The sequence below is a fragment of the Monodon monoceros genome, unplaced genomic scaffold (genome assembly GCF_005190385.1).
Source record: "Monodon monoceros isolate NGI ecotype Baffin Bay Population unplaced genomic scaffold, NGI_Narwhal_1 Super_Scaffold_12, whole genome shotgun sequence".
NCBI lineage: Eukaryota > Metazoa > Chordata > Mammalia > Artiodactyla > Monodontidae > Monodon > Monodon monoceros.
The window spans coordinates 126,985,638-127,010,171 of record NW_021703768.1 but is presented as its reverse complement, the minus strand read 5'-3'; the positions used below and the strand labels follow the sequence as shown (position 1 = coordinate 127,010,171).

General features: G+C 37.9%; 1 protein-coding gene and 1 pseudogene across 1 annotated transcript; both read left to right on the top strand.

Moving 5' to 3' along the window:
* The first annotated feature begins 693 nt into the window (after positions 1–693).
* Positions 694–1,882, top strand: LOC114892153 (annotated as a pseudogene).
* On the top strand, positions 1,002–23,952 carry LOC114892152 (zinc finger protein 300). Its single transcript, XM_029216830.1, has 7 exons — positions 1,002–1,925; positions 13,930–14,328; positions 14,957–15,083; positions 15,767–15,810; positions 20,794–20,920; positions 21,163–21,289; positions 22,404–23,952. The coding sequence occupies exons 2-7, from the start codon at positions 14,308–14,310 to the stop codon at positions 23,950–23,952; spliced, it is 1,995 nt and encodes a 664-aa protein (XP_029072663.1). The 5' UTR covers positions 1,002–1,925; positions 13,930–14,307.
* Positions 23,953–24,534: the final 582 nt, after the last annotated feature.

Below are 24,534 nucleotides of genomic sequence, written 5' to 3'. Positions count from 1 at the left end.
CTGGTGGCCTTTTCTAATTGCAGTTTAAGATCTGTCAGTTTCCTATATGTATCATGTAGCTATGCTTTCAGCTTTTCATTTTCAGTTCGAATTTGTTCATAAAGCTTTTTAAAGTCAGGTAAGTCATCCTTTTCTAGCCTGCTACTGTAAGTCTTTCTTTTTTTAAAGTAACTGTATGATCCAGAGCAACCCAGCAAGGAATTAATACCAATCACTAGATGACATAGAACTTGTTTCACATCTAGAAATGGAATCCACCTAAGTTTCTTTCTTATTGGATCTCCCATCTGTATCTGATTGTTGTTCTTTTTCATTTTCATCTCTATCTTGTGTCCAAAATGAAACTCCTGTAGATCTTCTTTTCTCTCTTGGTCACTGTTGCTCTCTGATTGATTTAGGGTGTGCTTGTTTTCTCCTTTTTCTTCTCTCTTTTCTCCCTCTTTTTCATTTTCTTTTGTTAATCTTCTGGAATACGCAGAAGTTATACCTACAAGATTGTTTGGCCTGTTTAGATGACTTGAATCGTAGAGTGAACTGTTCATGGTAGAAAGTGAACAGGATGCCCTCGCCCCCCACCCCGAGGTCCGTGGCGCAGGGTGACTCTGGTCGCTGGGCCTGCTTGCTCTGCAGGCCACGTGCTGTGCTTCCACCTCCCGCTCCTTCGCAGCTGCCCCAGCTCAGGACCAGGGCCACATGGTGAGTGAGGCGGGGTCTGGGGAAGGCAGCGCTGCCCAGGGACCCTGGGTCATCCTAGTTGTGGGAGGGGGTGCTCAGGAAGCAGGGGCCTGCGGGTCCCCAGGTGCGGTGGGGGAGGTGGGTACAGCACGGACACTAGCTGGTGGGTCAGGCAAGGAGGCCACCATCTTCAGGGTGGAGGTCGTGCAGCAAGGTGGGGCCCTGGAGGAGGGAGAGGTGGCGGGGATCCGGGAGGAGTTAGGGCTGCTGGTGGAGGACATCTTGCAAGTGGTGGAGGTGGTGGTGGAGGAGGAGCAGGAGGAGATGCAGGCGGAGGAGCGGGAGGAGAAGCCCCAGGAGCAGGGGCAGGAAGAGCCAGAACTGGGACCCACGACTGCCCGGCCCCTGCTGGAGGCACTGGGGCCCTGCAGTTAGAGCTGAGCACTCTGAATGCCCAAGCCAGCAGGGCAAGTGCAATATCAGTCAGAGGCTGCATCCTCAGTTGGATCGCAGAAGGGCCATCATCCAGGGCATTCCTGGCTTATGGGCCAGAGCCATTATGAACCACTCCCAGATATCGGCCATGATCAGTGACCAAGATGAAGACACGCTCAGCTGCATGATCAATTTGGAGGTGCAGGAACTGGGCCATCCCAGGCACCACTGCAGGTTGATGTTTTTCTTTCAGAACAACACCTGCTGCTGGAATGACATGATCATTAAGGAGTATCACCTTAGCATTGCTGGATATAGGGCGTCTCATTCCACTCCCGTCCAGTGGTTCTGGGATTATGAATGAGGAGCCCCCAACTGCAGGCAGGACACCACCAGCCTTAACTTCCTCAACTGGTTGTCTGACCACAACTGCCCAGGGTCTAACAGGATTGCTGAGATCATCGGCGAGGAACTGTGGCCCAATCCCCTGCACTACTACCCCAGGGAGGAAGGCCCCATCAGGACAGACCCGGAGATGAAGGTGCCGGGGGAGCCTCAGAGTTTGGCCAAATAGCACAAGAGGCAGGAGGCGTCTACAGATGCGGGAGACGCATGGATGTATCTACCTACGCGGTTCTGGTGCCCAGGGGAGAAACGAGGAAAAGATGGCCAGTGAAGGTTCCAGAGAGCTGGGCCCCACATGTGGGGAATGATGCCCAGAGAGACATAAACAAGCTAACAAGTTACAAAAAAAAAAAAAAAAAGAAAGAAAGTGAAGAGGATGGAGTGGTTGAACTTGAAGTCAGTTCTTGTCTGTAAGGCTGATAAATTTTTTTTCTTTTCTATTATGTTTTATTACAGGATATTGAATATAGTTCCCTGTGCAATACAGTAGAACCTTGTTGTTTATCCATTCTATATATAGTAGTTTGCATCTGCTAATCCCAAACTCTCACTCCATCCCTCCCCACCCCTTCACCCCCGCTTGGCAACCACAAGTCTGTTCTCTATGTCTGTAAGTCTGTTTCATAGATAAGTTCATTTGTGTCATATTTTAGATTCCACAAATAAGTGATGTCATATGGCATCTGTCTTTCTCTTTCTGACTTACTTTACATAGTATGATAATCTCTAGTTGCATCCATGTTGCTGCAAATGGCATTATTTCGTTCTTTTTTTATGGCTGAGTAGTATTCCATTGTGTATATATATATATATATATATATATATATATATATATATATATACCACATCTTCTTTATCCATTCATCTGTCAGTGGACATTTAGGTTGCCTGTCTTGGCTATTGTAAATAATGCTGCTATGAACATAGGGGTGCATGTATCTTTTCGAATTATAGTTTTGTCTAGGTATATGCCCAGGAATGGGATTGCTGGATCATATGACAACTCTATTTTTAGTTTTTTGAGGAACCTCCATGCTGTTTTCCATAGTGGCTGCACCAGTTTACATCAGCAATGGTGTAAGAGGGTTCCCTTTTCTCCACACCCTCTCCAGCATTTATTACTTGTAGACTTTTTAATCACGGCCATTCTGATTGGTGTGAGGTGGTACCTCATTGTAATTTTGATTTGCATTTCTCTAATAATTAGAATGTTGAGCATCTTTTCATGTGTCTGTTGGCCATCTGTATGTCTTCTTTGGAGAAACGTCTATTTAGCTCTTCTGCCCATTTTTTGACTGGGTTGTTTTTTTGTTATTGAGTTGTGTGAGCTGTTTATATATTTTGGAATTAAGTCCTTGTCAGTCACATCATTTGCAAGTATTTTCTCCCCATCTGTAGGTTGTCTTTTTCCATTTTGTTTATGGTTTCCTTTGCTGTGCAAAAGCTTATAAGTTTGATTAGGTTGCATTTGTTTATTCTTTTATTTCTATTGCCTTGGGAGACAAGGCTGATAAATCTTATCATATGTTCTGAAGTACTTTTGTTCATATTTATCTTCTCTAGATGTTTCTGCTTCTTTCCTTCTTCCTTCTCTATCCTGCTTTCCTTTTCCCCCTTTTTCTTTTTCTTGTTCTCTGATTTGGGTACAATGACTTCTTCATATTGTTTTTTCAGCTTCCTAAAGATCAGTCTATGCTGTGTTGATCTTCTAGACTGTCTTGCTTGTCTAGATCTTGCTTTTCTTTGCGTTTCAGACTCTTCATCTCTAATGGGGTAAAATATGACCTTCATGTCTCCTTGACCTCTACTGTGGAGGAAAGTGCCCCCAACAGTTGTAGTCAGGGTTATGTATTGCGAGGTTTTTGATTACTTATTCAATCTCCTTACTGGTTTTAAATCTATTGATTTTCTATTTCTTCATGATTTAGTACTGTTAAGTTTTGAGTTTCTAGGAATTTGTTTCATCTAGATTATTCAATTTGTTGGTGTACAGTTGTTCATAGTACTCTCTTACAATCTTTTTTAGCTCTGTAAAATCAGTTGTAATGTCCCCTCTTTCATTTCTGATTTTAGTTATTTGAATCTCTTCTCTTTTTTCTTAGTCAGTCTAGTTAAAGGTTTGCCAATTTTGTTGATCTTTTTGAAGAACCAACTCTTGGTTTCATTAATTTTCTCTGTTGGTTTTTATTGTCTATTTTGTTTATCTCTGCTCTAATCTTTATTATTCTCTTTCTTCTGGTAGAGCTAGGGAGCGTACACTCTTAATTATCATTATACAGTGTTCTATCACTGTAGAATTACACTGTATTATGAGTCTGAGTTCTTAGATGACTGGTTAGATCAGAATTCTCTAAGAGTAGCAGACCTCCATGTGTGATACAACAACACTCCCCTAAGCATTCCTAATTTTCCTTGTTTTATTTCACTTTTTAAATGGTACTTTTGTCATATTGTAATTTATCTTGTTTATTGTTTATTGTCTATCCATTTTGGTAGCATTTAAGTATGAATGGAACAGGAATATTTAGCTGTATTAAAATGATATAGCTGAAGCTATAAAAGAGTGCGTGACACATAGTAGATGTTCACTGAATATTTGCTGAACAACTAAATGATAGAGTGAATGAACAGTTTTACTCATTTAATAACCTGAGTGGAATTACCCCCCAATTTTTTTTTTTTTGCGGTACACGGGCCTCTCACTGTTGTGGCCTCTCCCGTTGTGGAGCACAGGCTCCGGACACGCAGGCTCAGCGGCCATGGCTCACAGGCCCAGCCGCTCCGTGGCATGTGGGATCTTCCCGGACCGGGGCACGAACCTGTGTCCCCTGCATTGGCAGTCGGACTCTCAACTACTGTGCCACCAGGGAAGCCCTACCCAAAATTTTATACATCAGAAAGCTTTTAAGGTGTGGGTAAGTTGGGAGTAAGAAAGATGAGGAGAGAAGGGAAGACCAGAAGAAAAAGGTATTTTCATTTTGGGGAGATAATCTAAATATTTCTTATTTGCTATGGTAATTGGTGAGAGTAGTGATAAATCTGTATACTAGTAAGAGGAGCATTCTCAAAAGCCCTAAAGTGAAAGTGAGTTGAAGAAGAACAAGAATATCTGAAGTGGAATGAATGAGGGGAAGTGGTTTATAATGATGTCAAAAAAATTGAGGAAGATAATTAAGGGCATTTTAAGGCATGCTGTAGGATTTTTTAAAAGCAGGTTTATTGAGATTTAATGGACAAAAAATCGCACATATTTGATAACATTGGTTTATGTATACACCAGTGAAACTGTCACCACAGTCAAGGGAATGAAAATGTCCATCATCCCCCAAAGTTTCTTCTTATCGCTTGGAAATTAATTCCTCTTCCCCAACTCGCTCTCTGCCTCATCCCCAGGCAACGACTGACCTGTTTTCTGCCACTATGTATTCATTTGCATTTTCTAGAATTTGATATAAGTAGAATCATAACGTATGCACTCTTGTTTTTACTGATTTCTTTCACTCAGCATACTTATTTTGAACTTAATCCGATTTTCTATTTGTACCAAGAGTTCATTCCTTTCTGTTGCTGATTAGTGTTCTATCGTATGGATGCCTATGATGGACATTAGAGTTAATTTTAGTTTTTGGCTTTTACAAATAAAGCTGCTATGAACATTCTTGTACAGATGTTTGCATGCACATGTATTGGATGTTGTATGTTGTATTGGGCACATGCCTAATACTTAATTCTCTTGGATAAACATTAGGAGTGGCATGGCTGGATCATATAGTCAGTGAATACTTAACCTGAGGAACTGCCTGTTTTCCAAAGGGATTGCACCATTTTACATTCCCACTAGCTGTGTGTAAAAGTTCATTTCTCTACATCCTTGCCAGTATTTGGTAATATTAGTTTTTAAAATTATAGTCATTTTAGTAGGTGATTAATGGCATCTCATTATGATACCATAGCATTTCCCTGATGACTAATGATGTTGGGCATCTTTTCCTATTCTTATTTGCCATCAGTATATCTTTAGTGAAGTGTCTGTTTAAATCTTTTGGTCAGTTTTAAATAATTTCGTTGTTAGAGGTCTTCATATATTCTGGCTGATGGTTCTTTATTAGATATATGACTTGGAAACAATTTCTCCTAGTCTGTGGCTTCTCTTTTTATTCTCTTAAATTGTGTCTTTTGAATACCAGAGGTCCAATTTATCATTTATTATTTTATGATTTGTGCTTTTGGTATCAACTAAGAAATCTTTGCCTCATCCTAGGTCACAAAGGATTTCTCCTACATTTTATTCTAGGAGTTTTAGATTTTATATTTAGGGCTATGAGCCATTTTGAGTTAATTTTTTTGTATGTAGTATGAAGAATGGATTAAGGTTTCAATTTAAATTATGGATATCCAATTATTCCAGCACTATTTGTTGAAAAGGTGATTCTTTCCCGCACAGAATTGCCTTTGTTATTGTATCAGTTGGATCTATTTCTGAACTATCTATTCTGTTTCATTTATACATTTTTCTATCTTTACACCAATACCACACTCTTGATTATTGCAGTGTGTGCAGTGTGTGTATAATAAGCCTTGAGATCAGGTAGTGTTAAGCCTCAAAGTTAATTTTTTTTTTTTTTTTGCTAAGTTGTTTTGGCGATTCTTGGTCCTTTTCCTTTCCGTGTGAATATAAAACTGTCCTCATACAGTGACAGTTTTATTTCTTTCCTTGTCAGTTTCTCCTCTAAAGCTTGCTGCTGTTTTGAATAGATTGCACTGAACTTATAAGTCAATTTGCAGAATTAAACATTATAAAAATAATGAGCTGACACATGAATGTGATGTAGCTCCTTTAAGTGTTTCATTTCAGTGTACAGGTGTTTCACATCTTTTGTCAGATTTGCCCCCAAACCTTTCATACTTAAAAATTCTACTGTAGATGTTTTAAATTTTAATTTCTGGTTATTTATTGATTGTATATGGAAGTACAACTAATTATTGTATATTGATCTGGTATACTTCAACCTTCCTGAGCTTACTAATTAGTTCTAGTACCATTTTTTGGTAGAATACATTGGGTTTTCTGCATAGAAGATCATGTTATCTACAAGTGAATGTGGTTTTACCCTTTCCTTTCCCAACCAGACGGTTTTAATTTCTTTTTTGCCTTATTGCACTGACTAGAAAGTCCAGTACAATGTTTAATAGAAGTTGTGGGAGTAATTCCTTCCACTTTTTTCTTCATTGTCAAGATTGTTTTAGCTATTCTAGGGCCTGTTTCTTTCCATGTAAGTTTTTTTATCAAAACAAGCAACTTTTTTTTTTTTTATGCGGTATGCGGGCCTCTCACTGTTGTAGCCTCTCCCGTTGCGGAGCACAGGCTCCAGATGCGCAGGCTCAGCGGCCATGGCTCACGGGCCTAGCCGCTCTGTGGCATGTGGGATCCTCCCGGACCGGGGCATGAACCCGTGTCCCCTGCATCGACAGGCGGACTCTCAACCACTGCGCCACCAGGGAAGCCCAACAAGCAACTTTTTATTGAAGTATAGTTGATATACAGTGTTGTGTTGGTTTCAGTTGTATAGCAAGATGATCCATTTATATATATATATATATATATATATATATATATGTATTCTTTTTCAGATTCTTTTCCATTATAGGGTATTACAAGACATTGAATCTAGTTCCCTGTGCCATACAATAGGTCTTTGCTGTTTATCTGTTTTATATATAGTAGTGTCTATCTGTTAATCCTATACTCCTAATATATTCCTCCCTACCTTTCCCCTTCATGACCATAAGTTTGTCTTCTATGTCTGTGAGTCTATTTCTGTTTTGTAAATAAGTTCATTTGTATCTTTTTTTAGACTCCACATATAAGTCATATCTTATGATATTTGTGTTTCTCTTTCTGACTTACTTCACTTAGTATGATAATCTCTAGATCCATCCTTGTTGCTGCAAATGGCATTATTTCATTCTTCTTTATGGCTGAGTAATATTCCATTGTATATATGTGCCACATCTTCTTTATCCATTCATCTGTTGATGGACAGTTAGGTTGTTTCCATGTGTTGGCTACTGTAAATAGTGCTGCTATGAACATTGGGGTGCATGTATCTTTTCAAATTAGAGTTTTCATCTTTTCTGGATATATGCCCAGGAGTGGGATTGCTGGATCATATGGGAACTCTATTTTTAGTTTTTTTAAGGAACACCATATAAATTTTAAAATAATTTTGTCTAAGTCTACAAATATCAAAACAAAACTTGCTGTCATTTTTAAGAGAAATTGCTTTAAGCCTATAGATCAATTTGGGCATCATTAACATCTTTATTGTTTATAGTCTTCATATCAGGGACCATGGTATATCTCTATTTATTTGATTTCTTTTAATGACATTTTGTGATTTTCTTCCTAAAATCCTACATGTTTTGATAAGTGTAAGCCTAAGTGTTTCAATTTCTTTGGAGTGATTAAAAATGGTACTGTTTTTATTTGTGTTTGCATGTTTTTATTAGTATAGAGAAATGTGATTGATTTTTGTGTTGATCTTGTATCCTCTTACTTTGCTGAACTCACTTACTTTTAGGCATAATATTGGTAAATTCCTTTGGATTTCCTACATAGACAATCATTTATATCATTTGCATATATGGACAGTTTTATTTCTTTCTAATCTGTATGCTTCTAATTTTTCTTTCTTGTGTTATTTTGGTGGGTAGAATTTCCAGTATTATGTTGAAGGAGAATGGTGAGAGCAAACATCATTGTCTTGTTCCTGATCTAAGAGGGGAATCATTCAATCTTTCATCATTAAGTATTATATTTTCTGTGGGTTGTATTTTTTTGATTTTTGTTTGTTTGGTATATGCTCTTCATTAAGTTAGGGAAATTCCTCTCCGTTACTATTTTGCTGAGAATTTTTTTTTTTATCATTCATGAGTATTGGATTTTTGTCAAATGCCTGTTCTGTGTCAATTGGTATAATCATTTACTTTTTGTTTGTATCTTGTTGGTTAATTTTCTATTTTGAGCCAGCTTTGAATACTTGGAATACATTTCACTTAGTCATAGTGTATAATTTTTTTTTATAGATTGTTGAATTTTGTTAATATTTTTTGAGGATTTTTATGTCTACGTTCATGGGAGATATTGATCTGTAGTTTTCTTTCACTGTACAGTCTTTTCTTTCACTGTACAGTCTTGGTATGGTTTTGGTAATAATTTCCTGATAAAATGATTTGGGGAGTATTCCCTCCTCTTCTATTTTCTGGAAGAGATTGTGTAAAATCAGTGTTAATTCTTTAAATTTTGGTAGAATTCTCCAGTGAAACCATTTTTCCTTTTTTGTGAGGTCTTTAAAAATCAACTTTTTACATAGTTACAGGATCATGCAGATGATCTATTTCATCTTAGTTGAGTTTTGGTGTTTGAAGAAATGGTCCATTTCTTCTACCTTGCAAAATTTATGAGGCTGAAGTTGTTCATAATATTCTCACATTATCCTTTTAATGACTGCAAGATCTATAGTGACTTGTTAATATCTATCTCTACAATTTCCAACATCTTTTTCAATTCTGGTCTGTTTTTTCTTCTTTGACTGATTTTTCTCTTCATTATGAGTATCATTTTCCAGTTTCTATACATGCCTGATAATTCTTGATTTAGTGGTAGACATTGTGAATTTTACCTTGTTGGGTGATAGATACTTCTGTGTTCCAATACATATTTTTGAAGCTTTTTTCTGTAGTTCAGTTAGGTTACTTGGAAACAATTGTTAGGTGGCACCAGAGCAAGATTTAAATACAGAGCTAATAATTTCCCACTATTGAGGCAAGACCCTTCTGTGTATTCTTGCCAGGGAATTGTAAAGTTTTCCAGTCTGGCTGGTGGGGACAGGCATTAATCTTGACTTTTTGTGAGCTTCAGTTACTGTTTCCTCCTTCCTTTCTGGTGTCTGTTTTCCCAGACTCTGATTTTCCTTACATTTATGCACTGACCAGTACGCTCCTAAATACTAGAAGTGGACCCTCTGCAAGTCTCTGGAGTTCTCTTTCTGTGCAGCTTTCTCCTCTTTGGCTTCTGCTCTGTGAATATAGCTGCCTTGGTCTTTCTGTACTATTAGTTCTTTCTCCTCCACTCTGGAAGTCTGTTGGCCCCTGCCTGGACTCTCTTGTCCTGTGTCATACCTAGAAGTGTTCTCAAGGCAGTAAACTGGGCAATCAGAGGGGTCACCTCAATTTGTTTCCCATCTCTCAAGGGTCACTGTCCTTCACAGCCTGATGTCTAATACCTTTAAAGCCATTGCTTCATACACTTCTCTGGTTTTTCCATTGGTTCAGGTGAAAGTTCCCATCCGTTCCCTATTACTTCACTTTGATCAGAAACAGAAGTTTGGAATTGGTTTATAAAATTTAATTTTGTTTTATAATTATGTAAAATTTTTTGTGGTTACAAAGTCAAATCAACAGAACATGGTATATTCAAAGAAAATTAGGTATGATTTCTGTCCCTTCTATCTTATTTCCTTCCTCCCTGGGGTAGGAAGTGTCTAAGGTAGCCAGTTATTCCCACCTCCTGATATTCATGGCCTTTTGTAATACCCTCTGCCTAAGTAAGCAGCTTCTAACCAATGGCATATGGCAACATAGAGGGGATGTCATTTATATATTGATAATAAGATTATAAAAGTTTGTGACTTCCATCTTGCTTACAGACTCTTCTCTTGACTCCATAGATAAGCAAGTTGTAAGTTGGATGGCAAAGTACTGTGGGTGGCTTCCTCTCAACAACCAGCAAGGACATGAATGCCCTTAGTCCAACAATCCTTGAGGCATTAAATTGTGCCAACAATCGTGTAGTTGAGCTTGGAAATGAATCTCTCCCCATTTGAGTCTTCAGATGAAAGAGACCCCAGCCTGGGCCAATACCTTGATTATAGATTTGTAGAAGACCCCGAAGCAGAGGACTCAGATAATCCATGTCCAGATTCCTGGCCAACATAAACTGTGAAACAATAGATGTGTGTTGTTTTAAGCCACTAAGTTTTGGGGTAGGTTGCTACAATTCAATAGATAACTAATAATACCTTTTGTAGATTATATTTTATTTGATGGCTTATTCTTCCATCATTTGCTTTTTATTTTTAAGGTAAACATACAGTTGATTTTCATTATTCACAGATTCTGTATCTGCAAATTCACCTACTTGCTAAAATGTATTTATAATCTCAAAATCGATACTCACAGTGCTTTTTCAGTCATTGGCAGACATGCACAGAGTAGCAAAAAATTTGAGTTACCACATGCACACATTCCCAGCTGAGTTTAAACAAGGGGATGCTCTGCCTTCCTGTTTCAGCTCTCATACAGAGAAGAACAGATGATGGGGATGGTAGGGGCAGTTCAGTGTAGTGCAAGAAACTCCAGCTCTGGAGTCAGTTGGATAGGGTTTGAATCTAACTCTGGCCTTTGTTACTGGACCTCAGGCAAATTACTTAACTGTTCTGAACCTTGGGGGTTTTTTTGGTAAAATAAAGAAAATAGAATCCACCAACATAAGTTGTTTTTAAGGTTATAATCTTAATTATACAAAGTTGTAATTTAAGATTATAATCTATTTTATGTTGATTTATTCCCCTTTGGAGAAATGGTTCAGTATTCACTAATTCTGTGTTTGCAGCAACTTAACTGAACATAGCTACCATGAATAAGTAGAATTAACTGTATACATATTCACATTTTTAGAAAATAAATGGTAATAACAAACTATTTTCATTTTTTTCTACTTTTTTTCCCCTCATATAACATTATATCCTGAAGTTACCTCCATATTAGTACGTAGAGACACTTCTCTCTGTCTCTCTCTTACAGCTGAATAGTACTGTTTTGTGTGTATACTGTAATTTATACAGCTAGACCTGTTAGTAGATGTTCGGGTTGACTGATGTCTTTTGGTATTAAAAATAGTAGCGCAATGAGTAACTTTTTTTTTTTTGCCAATGTGTATTTGGGATATATTCCTGGAATGGAGTTTCTGAGTTAAAAGGCAAAAGCTTACATGTAGTGTTGTGGTTTTAGACGCTTTGATAATCCTCCCCTTAAGAGGTAGAGCTCAATTCCCATTCATTTGATTGTGGGCACCCTTAGTGATTCACTTTCAGGAAATAGAATACAAAAGAAGTAATGAGATGTCATTTTTAATTTAGGTTATAAGAAGACTATGGCTTCTATCTTGTGTGTGCTCTCTCACTATCTTTCCCTTGACTCACTGGTGTGGGTAGAAGCCTGCTTCCATACTAAGAGGGAGGCTTGAGAGGGAAGACCCCTACCATGTCATGAGGATAATAGAGTAGCCGAAGGAAATTCCCCCATGGTGAATAACTGAGCTTGGAAATTGAAATTCTGAGGCTTGTCATCAGCTACTTGATCGAGTTTAGAAACATATCCTCCTCCAGTTCAGCCTTGAAATAATTGCAGCCCTGGCTGACAGCTTGACTGCAACCTCATGACAGACTAGACCTGAACCACCCAGCTAAGCTATTCCCACATTCTCCAATCACAGAAACTATGAAACAGTTAACTACAACAATGTATATAGTTTCAGACTGTTAAATTTCAGGTAATTTGTTACACAGCAATAGATAATGAATACATATAGTTTTGTTAACTATTGCTAAATCTTCTGTATAGGGGCTATACCATTTTTCTGTCCCATGAGTAACATATGAGAATTCCAGGTTCCCATGACTCTACTAACACTGTGTATTTCCAAACTAAGAATACTTTTTTTTTTAACAAGGTAATAGATGAGAAATAGTAAATTACTGTGGCTTTAATTTTTATTTCTTTTATTATAGGAGAGGACTCCTCTCTACCTTCTTTTTAAATTAAATATTAAAATAAGGACAGCTTCCCATCATGCTTAGGATAAAGAGCTAACATTTTCACAATTTCTACATGGCTCTGCACAATCTGATCCCTTCCCATATCAACTTCCACTGGTATCACTGCTTTAGGATTCTGAATTAATCATTACTATACCCTTAGTGCATAACACAGTGAGTGACTACTGTGTCTTACGCACAAGACGTTCAATAAAGATTGATGTAACTGTGGAAGTTTAAATTGGAGTGCTGTTGGTTGCCCATTTCTGACCCTCTTCTTTGTCTTGACGAAATTTTAGGCCTTTTTCCTCCCCTCATACTCCTAAATTTTGGCTTGCCCCCAAGTTTAAACATACATTAAAGGGTAAGGATATGCTCAACATCCTCCCTCAGCAGCTTACTCTCAGAATCCGAAGACCCTAGAAACATTTCCTGTTAAAGTACCCTGGTTTTGCCACTTGCACACCTCCATCTCTTGAAAGTTCCTGCTAACCCTTCTTACACCTCCCTACTAAAGAAAAGCCTTTTTCTGTTTGATTTTGTGAGGTGCTTGCAGCTTTCTGAGATTGGTGCATTCTCCCTATTGCAATAATCTTTCTGAATAAAATCTCTTCATATCTAAATCCAGACATGTTTTTATTTGACATGGGAAACAAAACTGCTAATGTAAAATTGCTGCTCATTTAATTACACACAAGCCAGAAATCATGGCTGTTGTGAAATCTATGATTCAAAATTGTATCTGTTTATGTACAGGAAACATCAGTTTGTTAGTATGCCTTTTTTTTTTAAGTAAAAAAGCTTGATGTAAAGGTTATGATAAGTGTTTCGTTCGTTCTTTTTTTTTTAATCAAGTGATTTTTTTCCCCTGAAGTCTAACCTCCTCACTCTCTTCCTCTCTTTTCTTTCCTTCTGTTGTTTTAGTCTCCTCCTTCTCGGTCTCAGTCTCCCGTGTTGTGTCCGGTTTCCCACTTCTGTTCCTGTGCTTCCATTTTTCACGCTTAAGTTTCCCATCTCTCTGTCTCCACAAGCTTCTCCTTCCCCCATTATTCTTGTTTTCTCCTAGTCTCTGATTCTCATCTCCTCTTCCCTCTCACTTTATTTTCTTCAGTCGGCCTCTGCAACTTGTTACTGCAGTAGTAGTAGTTTCCCCTAGAGGATTCCATATAATCGTTTTTAGCGTAAAGTTCATTATTTCTGTGTGTCCTCTTTCTCTGCTCCTCAGTGAACTCTTCCATCACTCTGGCCCCTTTTTCCCACAGTGGAATCTCCATTCACCCCTCTCAGAAAGTAGAATCTCCCGGTAGAGGGCTGTGCCATTTACAAACACTTTTAGGTAAAGTCTCCAATGAGAATATTTTACTGTTCCAAATTCTTCCTCTTCCACCAAATGAAGCTTTCTAATAGAGGACATTCACTCAAACTTCTTACCCAGTCCTCCTATAAAATCTCTCTGCAAAATTTTGCATGTTGCTGGTTTGTATAATTCTCCTTTATGTCATCTGTTCCCCCTCCCCTCGCTGCCGCGGTGGTACAGCCCAGCCTCCGAATAAACCGAATTCCTCTGCTTGTACGGAACCGGCCGGCCTCTCAAGATGGCGGTTCCCACTGAGACACAGCGCATGGGAGCGGCCATATTGCCTCCTGAACAAAGCCGCCCAGGGTGCGGAGTGGGCAAAGCTGCCCGGTACCGAACAGCGCAGGCCCGGGAGCCCAGTGCTTTGCTCACCCAGACAGGAAGCGGGAGAGTTCGCCGCTATGGATGTGACAGCTGTCCTGGGTTAAGCCGTGACGGGCGTTTCTAGATCTGATAACGGAACTGCAGGTCAGAAGGCGGACATGTGTGGTGAGGAGTGAGTCTTTTGGATTGGTAATGGGACGGTAGGGGTCCGTGAGTGTCAGTGATTGGAGACTGATGAAGTCACTGGTGGGGAAGGTATGTAGGATTAGGGTTGGGCTTATTTGGGAGTCAGGGATGGGGTGAGCTGTGAGGTTAGTAATTGGATAACGGTGTGTCAGTGACGGGGTTGTCTGTGGGATCAGAAATGGTGTGTAGGGGGACTGACTGGTGATGACTGGGTCAGGGATTTAGGGGACTCTGAGGAATCAGTGATTGGTGAGGGAGGCTGTGGACTAAATGATGAGGGCATCCATGTGGCAGTCAGTGATGTGGTGGGCATGGGGCAGATCTGTGGGGTATGTGATTGCTAGGTCCGAGGATTCAGAGATTTGGAGGGAGCAGTAACGGGATCAGGGAATCTTGATGATCAGCCCTACTGTTTTTTACATACATTAAAATTTCCACAGGTCATACGCAACTTTAAAGGTCAAATCTCTTCTCAACCATTATGCCCTTAGTCTGGTGCCCCGCATAAAAATGATCATTTTGAAACAAGACCAAACAAATCAAAAAAGATAGGATTATTATGAAAAGTGTGATTTTCGTCCTACCTCTTTCTAAGTTTATTGAAATCATTTTATATTTTATTCAAGAAACATTTATTGAACACCTCTTGGGTGCCCAGAGATAAGTATGACTATTTCTCCTGGTTGTTTCCTTCCAGATCTATTTTGACAAAGCCTGGAATACCCCATATAAAACAGTCTGTCTATCATGGGAGCACCCACTTCCTCTGAACCAGTTAAGTCTTACCTACCTGACTCCTTCTGGGACTGAGAAGGATTTCCCAGGTATGTACCTTCTTACGTTAGGGTATATTCCGTTGTATCAGTGGTTCCAACATACCACCATTTTTCTATGTAGACAACCATACTGTTGAAATCAGCAATAAAAATTTAAATGGAAAACATCTTAAAATTAACATTTTGGTCCATGAATATTGATTGGCAGGAAAGTCTGCTGAGTTGAAGGAAAATATGAGAGCTCTTGGGAGATTATTAGAATTCAGCTGCTGATTCGTTTCTGGGGAATAAGGGAATACATTCCTCAGTTTTTCATTTGCTCATTACCCATTCTTATTGCCGGGGAGCTTCATCTTTGTGTGTGTGTGTGTGTGTGTGTGTGTGTGTGTGTGTGTGTATTGCCTTATGAAAACATTAGAGTGGAATTGCTGGTTCATAGTGGAGAAAATAAATTGTTAATAAATCAACAGGAAACATATGTTCACATCTATACAATTAAATTAAAAAACCTTTTCCAAGTTCTGTATGATCATAGTATGTAGTCACAAGAGGACTTCCTTCACATGATACGTGCTGATCTTTGTATAAAGACCGAACAGTCTTCTCCCACAGGTTGGCCTAACATCTACCTGACTTCTGTGGTAGTTGCTTCTAGACTGGTGAATGTGGAACCTGCAGTCTGCGTCTGATCTGTGAAAACATCCTTCTGATCACCAATTTTGCCTTTTCAGGCATCTACCTTTTTAGAAGAGAACAGAAAATGATGAAGTCCCAGGTGAGTTTCTTTAATTTTTAATTTCTTATTTTGGTTCTTCATACAATCAAATGGAAAAATGAAGATAGCTAAAATTAGGATCAGGGAAAGACAGCCAAAATAAAGACCCAGACCTAGAAAGAGTTGCTAGGTAATATGTAGACAGATACATTTCCCATGGGAAGAAATTATTTCTTGCCATATAAGACTAAGATTTCAGTTTTGGGTCTTTCTCTAGGTGGTGGAGTGTGCAGTGTTCTCACCAACACTCCTGTGGTAAATGCAATTATAAATTTCTTGTAGCTGTATCACAGAATGATTTCTTTTAGAGGGAAGTTATCATAATGTCATAGCCAAAGTCCTTAACTTTATCCTTTAGAGCTGGAGTCATCAAACTATTGCCTAAATTCAGTTCTCCAACTGTTTTTGTAAATAAAGTTTTATTGGCAACACAGCCATGCCATTTGTTTACATATTGTCTATGGCTTTTTTTGTAGTACAATGGCACCATACGGCCTGCAATGCTGAAAATATATACTTTACTGAAAAAGTTTGTTGACCTCTTCTTTAGAGGACCAGATTGATTATAGAGGCTTCCTATTGGCCAGCTTTCTCTACCGATAAAGTCTAGATAATATAAGATGGATACATTTTGAATGGTCTTCCAAAATACATATATCTTTCAAAAAGTAGTTCTTGAAATATAATTGTCTGGCAGAGCTTTGGAGAGCAAGGGTCACTGAAGCTCTGTACCCTTTACTATGGTTTCAGATTTTGTAGGATTACTGTCTAACTTGGGGCTAGTTCCTTCTCTGTGTTTCTGTTTTTAACAGTCTGTTATTTTTTCTCCCTGCCAATATTCACTATATATACGGTATAAAAATCTTTAACTATATAAAAAGATAAAAATTTAAACACTGAGGTACCTTTTAACTTAAACTCCCCTCCTCCTGAGATTATCAGTATTAACCATTTGTTTCTAACCTTGTGATGGAGCATACATGTGTAATAGTACCAGTGCCAGGGGTGTCTCTTACTTTCTTGTTCCTTTTTTGGGGAAAAATAATGTTATAGTAAACATTCTGTTTTGCAACTTGATTTTTAACTTTACTGTCCAGTATAAAAATTTTTGTATGCATTTTGAATATCTTCCTATGCTGGTATATAGAATTCTCCTTTATTATTTTAGCAGATCCATAATATACCCTGTGGACTGGAATTGTTTCTTCATCTGTAAAATGGAGATTGTAATCCTCATAGGGTTGTTGTGGAAATTGAGTAAAAACCACACTTAGAACAGTAACTGGGGATGGTTTGTTTTATATTTAAGTATTAGCTTTTATTATTATATCATTATTATTGTCAAATCTTGGAATCAGCTTTTGCATTAGGAGTTCTTATGTATATTTTACAGTGGAGCTTAACAAATGAGTTCTATTGTGAAAAGACAGGTTTTTTTCCTTTTTGGGTCTCAGTAGCTTTGGAGCTGTGCTGTCCAATATCTCATGTGGTTATTGAGCACTTGAAATTGGCTAGTCTGAATTGAAGTGTGCTTTGAGTGTAAAGTACATAGTGGGCTTTGAAGATATAATTGCAGAAATTCATTAATAATTTTTAAAGATTGATTACATGTTGAAATGATATTTTGAATATACTGGGATAAATATGTATTATTGAAAATAATTTTTTGAATGTTGCTACTAGAAAATTTAAAATTACTTATCTGGTTGGCTTTATATTTCTGTTAGAGCTGCTTTAAAGATGAAAATGGATTTTTTAATTGGCCCAATAAATCCAACTATCATGGCTAATTAACTTGCTTATTAGCTCAGGAAGAAAGATTTATATTTTTTCCATACAGTCCAGAAGTGAAGTCATCATTTTCATACATATCTATCTTTCTTTTCTCCCTCTTAACACCTACTCCCCTTCCATTTCCTCCATCTCTTCCATTCTTCCAGTCACTCAAGCAGTAAAAATTGCTTGTAGCTGATTGGAAAGTACAATTTTCCACTGATTATGCACTATTTTACTCAAAATTAACAAAATTTATACATATTTAGTATATTAAAGCATTCTAGTATCATTGATAAAGCAAAGTTAGAATGTCAGCATTACGTTTATTAATTTCCTTATCAGAATGGTTTCCCTCTACCTTCTACATTTATCTTCCACATGTTACTGTTCTTTAGATCACAAGAATATTATTGACAGTGCACAAAACTGTTCTTAACTAAGCATGAAATTTATTTTATTCTCTATAATTTTCATTCATTCTTTTTTAGCAAACATTTCTTGAGTAGTCAATATATGTCACAGGTGCTGGCTGGCTGTGAAATATCTCAAGAGTTACACATGGTTTTTCTTGGGAAGAATGCAGAGAAAAATGGGGTGAACAGATGTGGAAACTAACATTAACACATAAAAGCTCTATAATAGACATGGGAGCAAGGGACTTTTATAGTCGATAAGGGGGAGCAGCCAGCTTTATAAATAAGTCAAGGATAAGAGTCTTAAAAGATTATTAAACTCTGGATCATGAAGGAAGTAGGATGAGGATAGGAAACAGCATTTGAAAAAGTAGAAAAGGCTGAGAATTTGAGGAAAACTAAAGCAGAGGGTGTCTCATGGCAAGTTTGTCTGAAGGTGGCATTAAGGTAATAAAATATAAAAGGTCTTGTTTACAGTATCAAGGAAGGCATTGTGGAATAAGTACAGTGGTCAAGAACCCAGCTACTGAGTCAGGACACCAGCTTTTAAATCTGACAGTTAATCAGTCATATATTCAGTGTAACCTCTGGCAAGAAGTGACTTAACCACTGTAATCCTCAATTCTCTCATATGTAAAGTGGGAAAACTAAAGGGGTTGTTATGGGAACAAACTGAATGCTTGGCAGCTTGATGGTGTGAATATGAGACTTGATGTGGGGTGAGAGAAACCTTAACATTGAGATGATTGAGATGAGACTAATTATATATGCAAGGATGGACCCAAAGGAGTCTTTTAAGCAGGGGAATGTTGATATTTAATTTTTTTTTCATTCTGAAAGCAATATTTGATAATAATGGAATAATTAGGGGAAAACCCTCAAAGTAGTTTAAAATAATACAAATCACTCAGATTCCACTATTAGGTGACAACTATTATGAACATACATAATGGTGGCATAATTAAAATAGTCAGTTTACCCTCCAGAAACACCTCTGGCTCTGCAGTTACCCAAGTCCTTTATTTCAGTGTCATGTCAATAATTTGTTATAGTTTTCTCGTGAATGTTTCCTGCATATTTCTTAAGTGTGTTTTTCAATATTGCTGTTATAATTGATGTATTTCATTATATTCCTAACTATTGCATATATATAGGAGAACTGTTAGATTTAGAAGAAGCTAAGATTTCTTTCCTATGAAATGAGGGGATTGGATTAGAATCTTCAAGAACTCTGACATTCTCTGATTCTCTAAATGCGGCTTTTCTCTTTTTTATATGTTATACTTTAAAAATCCTTCTCTATAATTATTAATAAAGGGCTTCCCTCGTGGCGCAGTGGTTAAGAACATGCCTGCCAATGCAGGGGACATGGGTTCGAGCCCTGGTCCAGGAAGATCCCACATGCCGCGGAGCACCTAAGCCCGTGCGTCACAACTACTGAGCCTGCGCCCTAGAGCCTGCGAGCCACAACTGCTGAGCCCACGTGCCACAACTGCTGAAGTCTGTGACCCCTAGAGCCCATGCTCCACAACAAGAGAAGCCACCGCGATGAGAAGCCCGTGCACCGTGAGGAAGAATAGCCCCTGCTCCCAGTAACTAGAGAAAGCCTGCGTGCAGCAACAAAGACCCAATGCAGCCAAAAATAAATACATTAATTTAAAAAAATTATTAATAAAAATCTTCCCAGCCAGGTTTTGTTTTGTTGTTATATAATTTTGGGTATTTTTAGAGTTTAAATTTTTACTCCATCCAAAATATATATTTTTCTCTTTTCCAAGACATAAGATATCATTGTATTAGTTATAATTGATGTATTTTATTATGGCAGCTAGGGCTGCCCTAACAGAATACCACACACTGTGTGGGTTAAACAACAGAAATTTTTTGTGTCACAGTTCTGGAGACTAGAAGTCAAAACTTAAGGTATCAGCAAGGCTGGTTCCTTCTGAGGGCTGTGAGAGAAGTATCTGTTCCAAGTCTCTCTCTTTGGCTTGTAGATAACTATCTTCTCCTCATGTCTCTTCATACTGTCTTCTCTCTGTGTGTGTGTCTCTCTCTGTTCAGATTTCTCCTTTTGATGTGGACCTCAGTCATATTGGGTTAGGGTCCACCCTAATAACCTCATATAACTAGTTACATCTGCAGTAACCCTATTTCCAAATAAGGTCACATTCTGAGGTACTAGGGGTTAGGACTTCAACTTACGAATTTTCAGGGTATGCAATTCAGTCTCTAACATATGGCTTCAACATTATTCTTTTCCTGTTAACTGTCCAGTTGTTTCAGTACTATTCATTGAATAATACATCTTCCTCTCAGCTGTATGTTTTTTTTTTTATATTAAACTCAAATCTTTATGTAATGCTATTTCTTTTCTAATTTATTAGTGCACAGAGATACACTTTCGTAGTTATATTCAGTGTGTACGTATTAACTTATGCTGTTTTTTTTCATTTATTCTTTCATGTAAGTATTTCCACATGTTGAAAGAGCTGTATATTATTCCATCAAATTTAAGTAATTGTTTCCTTATTATTACATACTTGAATTGTTTTCCAAAATTCCTCTCAGCTGCTTTAATGCTGCCCTTAAATTACCATTTGTATTAGGTAGGCATTTTATGATTTACCTCTTCTGTTTTCCTGTACTGTCTGGGTCTTCTTGCCAAAGGCAGGATTTTACATTGGTTCTCCCAAATACTCTGATACAAAACTAGATGTAGGTATAGTTTTGCATACTATATTAGAGATGATAAGAATGATCACTTTAGATTAACAGGAATATACTGTTACAGGGGTTAGTATCATTCAAGGATGTGGCTGTGGATTTCACCCAGGAGGAGTGGCAGCAACTGGACCCTGCTCAGAAGACCCTGTACAGGGATGTGATGCTGGAGAACTACAGCCACCTGGTCTCAATGGGTAAGGATGACTTCCCTGTATAACTCAGACTTGTCCAATCAAGTGCCTTTCCTTATCAGTCTCTGTGGTTAGGTGGTTCCTGACATATATAATGACTTTTATGATCTTCGTACCTTCCCCAGTGGAGGTCATTACTTTGCTGAGGGCCAAATGTACTACTTCATTGTAGACCTCCTTAAACTGCACCTTCTCTTTTGCCTTCTGTGCAGTCTATCCCAGTTCCTCTGATTTCCATTTAATAGGGCATCCAGTTTCCAAACCAGATGTCATCTCCAAGTTGGAACAAGGAGAAGATCCATGGATCATAAAGAGAGACATACCAAATTGGATCTATCCATATGAAGATCAGGCAGATGGGCGACAAGGGAAGTGAAATATCAGGTTTTTTTTTAATTGATTGATGCCTGAGGCTTATGTTTCTCTCCTTAGTGAATTCTCTTATTCTTTGTTCCTATGCTGAGAATTTAGTAGGCATTCAACAAATAATTAATCAATTAAATAACTGTGAACCTTTATAGGGGATTGCTATTTCTTATTGATTGTATGTGTATATATTATGTATTAAATATTTGTTTAATATATTTAATATATAATGCATTTTATGAAAAGGCTTAATAGGCAATAGAAGGCAAATTCCTTCTAAGAACACAGGTTGCATTACAGAATTAAATGTCAAATACTGCTACTGTTTTTAAAAGTTCAGAGAAAATTAGAGTCTAAAGAAACGAAACAGAATTTGAAAAAGCATTTTTCAGAGCATGCAGCTGTAGCTCCTTTGAAAGATATATTGAGTATTGATGATGCTGAGAGAGGGAGGTGAAGACAAACTGTTGATGGGGGGTGGGCATGAAGAGTATATGAACAAAACCTTGAAGTTAGGGAAATATGGCTTTTCTGGGAGAACTTTGCTAGTTTTATTTGATAATGTAGAGAAAGAATTTATGGGGAACTGTGGAATTCAAGCTTGGATTCTTGGTGTGAATCTGATACTGAATCCACAGCAGGATTTTGGGTTTTTCTATTGTTTGTATTAGTCGTTATTTAAGAAAGTAGACTGAGGAGAGTTAAAGTATTTTGAATACAGAAGAGACCTTGTTTCTTTGGCTAGTGGTGGCAGGATAATACTAGTCAAGTATATATAGCAAATTATAAAATAAACGCATTTGAAAGGTGAAAAGCATTTCCCTTCAGACAGCAGGAGAAATGGGAAGACTCTAGAAGAGTAATCCAAGATTAGAGTGATAATAACTCAGATAGTTTTCTTTCTCCTTTAGGTATAGTTTTTCCATAAATATTTTGCTTTAACATCCTTGTCTAACCATTTCCCTCATCATACTATTTGCTGTCTGTCTTATGAAATGGCCTGTCTCATCCCAGTTTTGAGTTCATCACCTTCATTGGATCAGTCATTTTTTATACTCCTCTGCATTCTGTTAATTATTCTTTATGACTGTTTTATTTTATCTTTCTTTCCTTTAGACAGGAAAAGTAACCTTGACAACATCCAATCATGTATTTTGGGGTCTGTTTCCTTCCATAATAAGATACTGAAAGGAGTCACAAAGGATGGTTCATTTTACTCCATATTAAAAGTCTGTCAAGGTGATGGCCACCTACAGAGATGTCAGAAAAACAGACTTTTCAGGCAAGTAACAGTCATCAACAACAAAACAATGACTGTGGAGTCAGACCACAAATATAATGCATTGGGCAAAATATTTCAAGAATGCATAGGGTCAGATACTTCAAGACAAAGACCCCATAACTGTGATGCATTTAAAAATGACTTGAAATCTAGTATTGACCTACCTAGTTGTAATAAGAGCAATTCAGGAAAAAACCCTGATGAGAGTTTTGGATGTGGAAAATCATCCATCCATGGTGTGTCCAATCCTGATCTTGAGAAAATTCACAATCGAGTAATTCCCTGTGATGATAATGAGTGTGGAAACATTTTCAGCAAGAAACGATCCCTTATTCAGTATCAGAATGTTGAAACTAAGGAGAAAACCTGTGTATGTATTACATGTGGAAAAGCCTTTGCTAAGAAGTCACAGCTCATTGTACATCAACGAATTCATACTGGGAAGAAACCATACAATTGTGGTGCATGTGGGAAAGCTTTCAGTGAGAAGTTTCACCTTATTGTACATCAAAGAATTCATACTGGGGAGAAACCTTATGAATGTTCTGAATGTGGAAAAGCCTTCTCTCAAAAATCTTCCCTCATTATACATCAAAGAGTTCATACTGGGGAAAAACCATATGAATGTAGTGACTGTGGGAAAGCCTTCTCCCAGAAATCACCCCTCATTATACATCAGAGAATTCACACTGGAGAGAAACCTTATGAATGTAGAGAGTGTGGTAAGGCCTTCTCCCAGAAGTCACAGCTGATTATACATCATAGAGCTCATACTGGAGAGAAGCCCTATGAGTGTACTGAATGTGGGAAAGCCTTCTGTGAGAAGTCCCACCTCATCATACATAAAAGGATTCACACTGGAGAGAAACCCTACAAATGTGCTCAATGTGAGGAAGCCTTCAGCAGGAAGACAGAACTCATTACACACCAGTTAACTCATACTGGGGAGAAACCTTACGAATGTACTGCGTGTGGGAAGACCTTCTCCCGGAAGTCACAGCTCATTATACATCAGAGAACGCATACTGGAGAAAAGCCCTATAAATGCAGTGAATGTGGAAAAGCCTTCTGTCAGAAATCACATCTCATTGGACATCAGAGGATTCACACAGGAGAAAAACCTTACGTTTGTACTGAATGTGGGAAAGCCTTCTCTCAAAAGTCGCACCTCCCAGGGCATCAGCGGATTCATACAGGAGAGAAACCTTATATATGTGCTGAATGTGGAAAGGCATTTTCTCAGAAGTCAGACCTTGTTTTACATCAGAGAATTCATACAGGGGAAAGACCTTATCAGTGTGCTGTATGTGGGAAAGCCTTCATCCAGAAATCACAACTCACTGTGCATCAGAGAATTCACAGCAGTGGTAAAATCATAATAAACTAAAAACACAGACAAGCTTTCAGTATTAGTTCAAGCCTTAATAAACAACAGAAACGTGATTAATTTGATAAATTTGTGGACAACATCTTTATAGAGAAAATTTTACAAGAGAATTCGTGTTCGTAGTGTGGTGATACCTAACTCAGCAAAGATGATGGGAAATAATTACATAAATGAAGGACATTTCACCATGGCATGTAAAGCTTTTAAAGTCATGAACTGAATGGTCAGTAGAACAAATTATGTATATAGAATATTGTCAAATTACATATTCCTTATTATACCATAACAATAAACACATTGTGAAATTGCTAATATTAGCTTGCCATTATTTTGGCCATGTACAGTAATTCCCTATAAAGGACATGAAGAAAACTTGAGTTAAAAAAATCAATTCCTAGAAACTGTATTAATAAGGAGGGGCTTGGGAGTTCCCTGGTGGTAGGACTTGGTGCTTTCACTGCTGTGGCCCAGGTTCAATCCCTGGTCAGGGAACTAAGATCCTGCAAGCTGTGCAGAGCAGCCAAAAAAAAAAAAGGGGGGGGGTTGCTTAACATGATCCCTAAATATACATGTAAAATTCTT